Genomic DNA, 2,021 nt, shown 5'->3' on the forward strand with positions numbered 1-2,021 from the left:
AGAAACTTCACGAACAACCAGTTCATCTAAACAATAGGTGAAATCTTTGTTATCTTCTTCACTACCTCCACTTTTATCGCCTCTCACATACGCAAAACAGTGGCCTGTATCCACTGATCCCTCGTGCACCACAACACCGATGAGGTGATATTCAAGCATATCACCCCCGACATACCTAAAAACAAAGATTGTACATAATATAAATTAAACAAATACAACCCACCTCACAAACACAAGCATTCTCAAATAAGTAGTACTAAACTGGAAACATTTCGACAGATATCAATCATATATAACCACCAATTCCTTATCTAACATTTGAGTCCCTACCAATTGAATAATCATGGAAGGTGCTAAGGTCCTTCCATAATGGTGGAGATCTTAAGTATTTGACCTTGATGTATAATCTAGGTTTGGTATTTGCCTATTTTGTGTTAGAGGTCGAGCCAGAATGCCGGTTTTGGGGACAACTGTAGATTAAAGTGCAATTATCATTTTCGTATTTGTCTATGTTTTATGGGACTAAAGGCTTAGAACAAGAAGAACAAGGAAAAAAAACAGACATGAAGAAGAAAAAATACCTGTCGTCCATGTATGCTCGTAGATCAAAGGTCTCCTCAAAGATAATATGGTCATTTATCTTCTTATTCTCCGCGTTAAACCTCTTTAAGCTAATTGTCAAAATCAAAGGAGCACGAATAACTCGAATACTTTTATTCCCACCCATGCAAGAACAACGATCACAGCGCCTACCAGGGAGAAATTCCAACTCTATATACTGGTCTAAGCAAGTAATTAAGGACACTGCGGCATCCTTATTGCCAACCATGGAAGCACGACTCAAGTCACCAGTAACAGGGATTGGTAGTAATATCTGTAGAAAAAGCTCGTCATGTTCATTAGTGTACCTACAGTTATACATAGGGCAAGATGTGGTATTCAAGACCTGGCCTCCAAAGATCGAATGCACCAAGAGAGGAGGTGAATTCGGAAAGGTCTGAGCCAGATCTTCTTCTTCCTCTCGCAGTCTCTGAAGTAAGCAAACAAGAAACTCTTGGCTGTCTTGATCCTGACCATCGCCGAATTGGGGGGATTTGGCACAAAAGCAGTAGTACAAATTTAGAAAACGTTCGTCACAATCTGAGACCGGGGCAGACTTGTTTCGATGAACAGTTCCTTTATTGCTTTAGTGAGTGGTTTATCATAGTCATTCAGTTTCATGCAATGAACACGCAGGTGGGGAATGCACAGTAAGACCTGGATAACGGCACTGAAGAAGCAGTTCCTGTTAAAATTGTCGAAGCCACGGATGATGTAGGCGCCACTTTTTCGCACAGATTCAGGCTTTTTGTGTTCGTAACTCTGAGGACATGAAATGGACAAAGATCAATTATGATTACAAACTGAGTTTAGGAAAACAACAAAGTGAGCAAATAAACCTCAAACATATGGAAAAACAAGAGATAAATTAGGAAAGTAGATTAGATAATTCAAAGAGGCAGAAAATTTAGCCAAAAATATAAAGAGGGTCAATCTGTTGGGATTGTTGAGATTAGGACAAATTCAAAAGCCTGGGACGAATCCAAGGTACAGAAGTTCAGAATAGATACTTTGGAATACAAGTTGAGTTTTTTATCCAGTAGAAACTACCAAAAGAAAAACTAGTTTATGCAAATTCATTAACTAACTTTTGTGAATCAACACAAAGTTTGAACCTTTGATCTGTACTACCAGTTAGAGGAGTACTCTGATTGATAAAACTAATTTGATTTCTTACCAAGTTTGAGGGAGAGATGAGGAATGTGGGGATTTAGGTTTACAAAAATGTTATACATAATATTATGAAATTGAAACAAGATTATTGAAAGAGAATATTAAGATTATTAATTTCATCATATTAAGATTAATCCTCCTACACTCATAACAAGAGGAATGCAGAGATTATTGAATAACAATAAGATCTGTGAATTAAGGAATTACCTTGGGTTGTTGACATTGACATTCTCTGATTGACTCTGCAT

At 37.5% G+C, this 2,021-nt stretch overlaps 1 protein-coding gene across 1 annotated transcript in view; it reads right to left on the minus strand.

Moving 5' to 3' along the window:
• Positions 1 to 2,021, minus strand: part of LOC113316697 (ubiquitin carboxyl-terminal hydrolase 2-like) — an 11,029-nt gene extending 9,008 nt beyond the window's left edge. Inside the window, exons 1-3 of the mRNA XM_026564844.1 lie at positions 1,981 to 2,021; positions 582 to 1,362; positions 19 to 175 (exon numbers count right to left, since the gene is read on the minus strand). Coding sequence (XP_026420629.1) covers positions 19 to 175; positions 582 to 922 — 498 coding nt within the window. The 5' untranslated portion in view covers positions 923 to 1,362; positions 1,981 to 2,021. The remainder of the gene's footprint in view (positions 1 to 18; positions 176 to 581; positions 1,363 to 1,980) is intronic.

This window comes from Papaver somniferum, chromosome 10 (assembly GCF_003573695.1).
Source record: "Papaver somniferum cultivar HN1 chromosome 10, ASM357369v1, whole genome shotgun sequence".
In the NCBI taxonomy this organism is placed as follows: domain Eukaryota; kingdom Viridiplantae; phylum Streptophyta; class Magnoliopsida; order Ranunculales; family Papaveraceae; genus Papaver; species Papaver somniferum.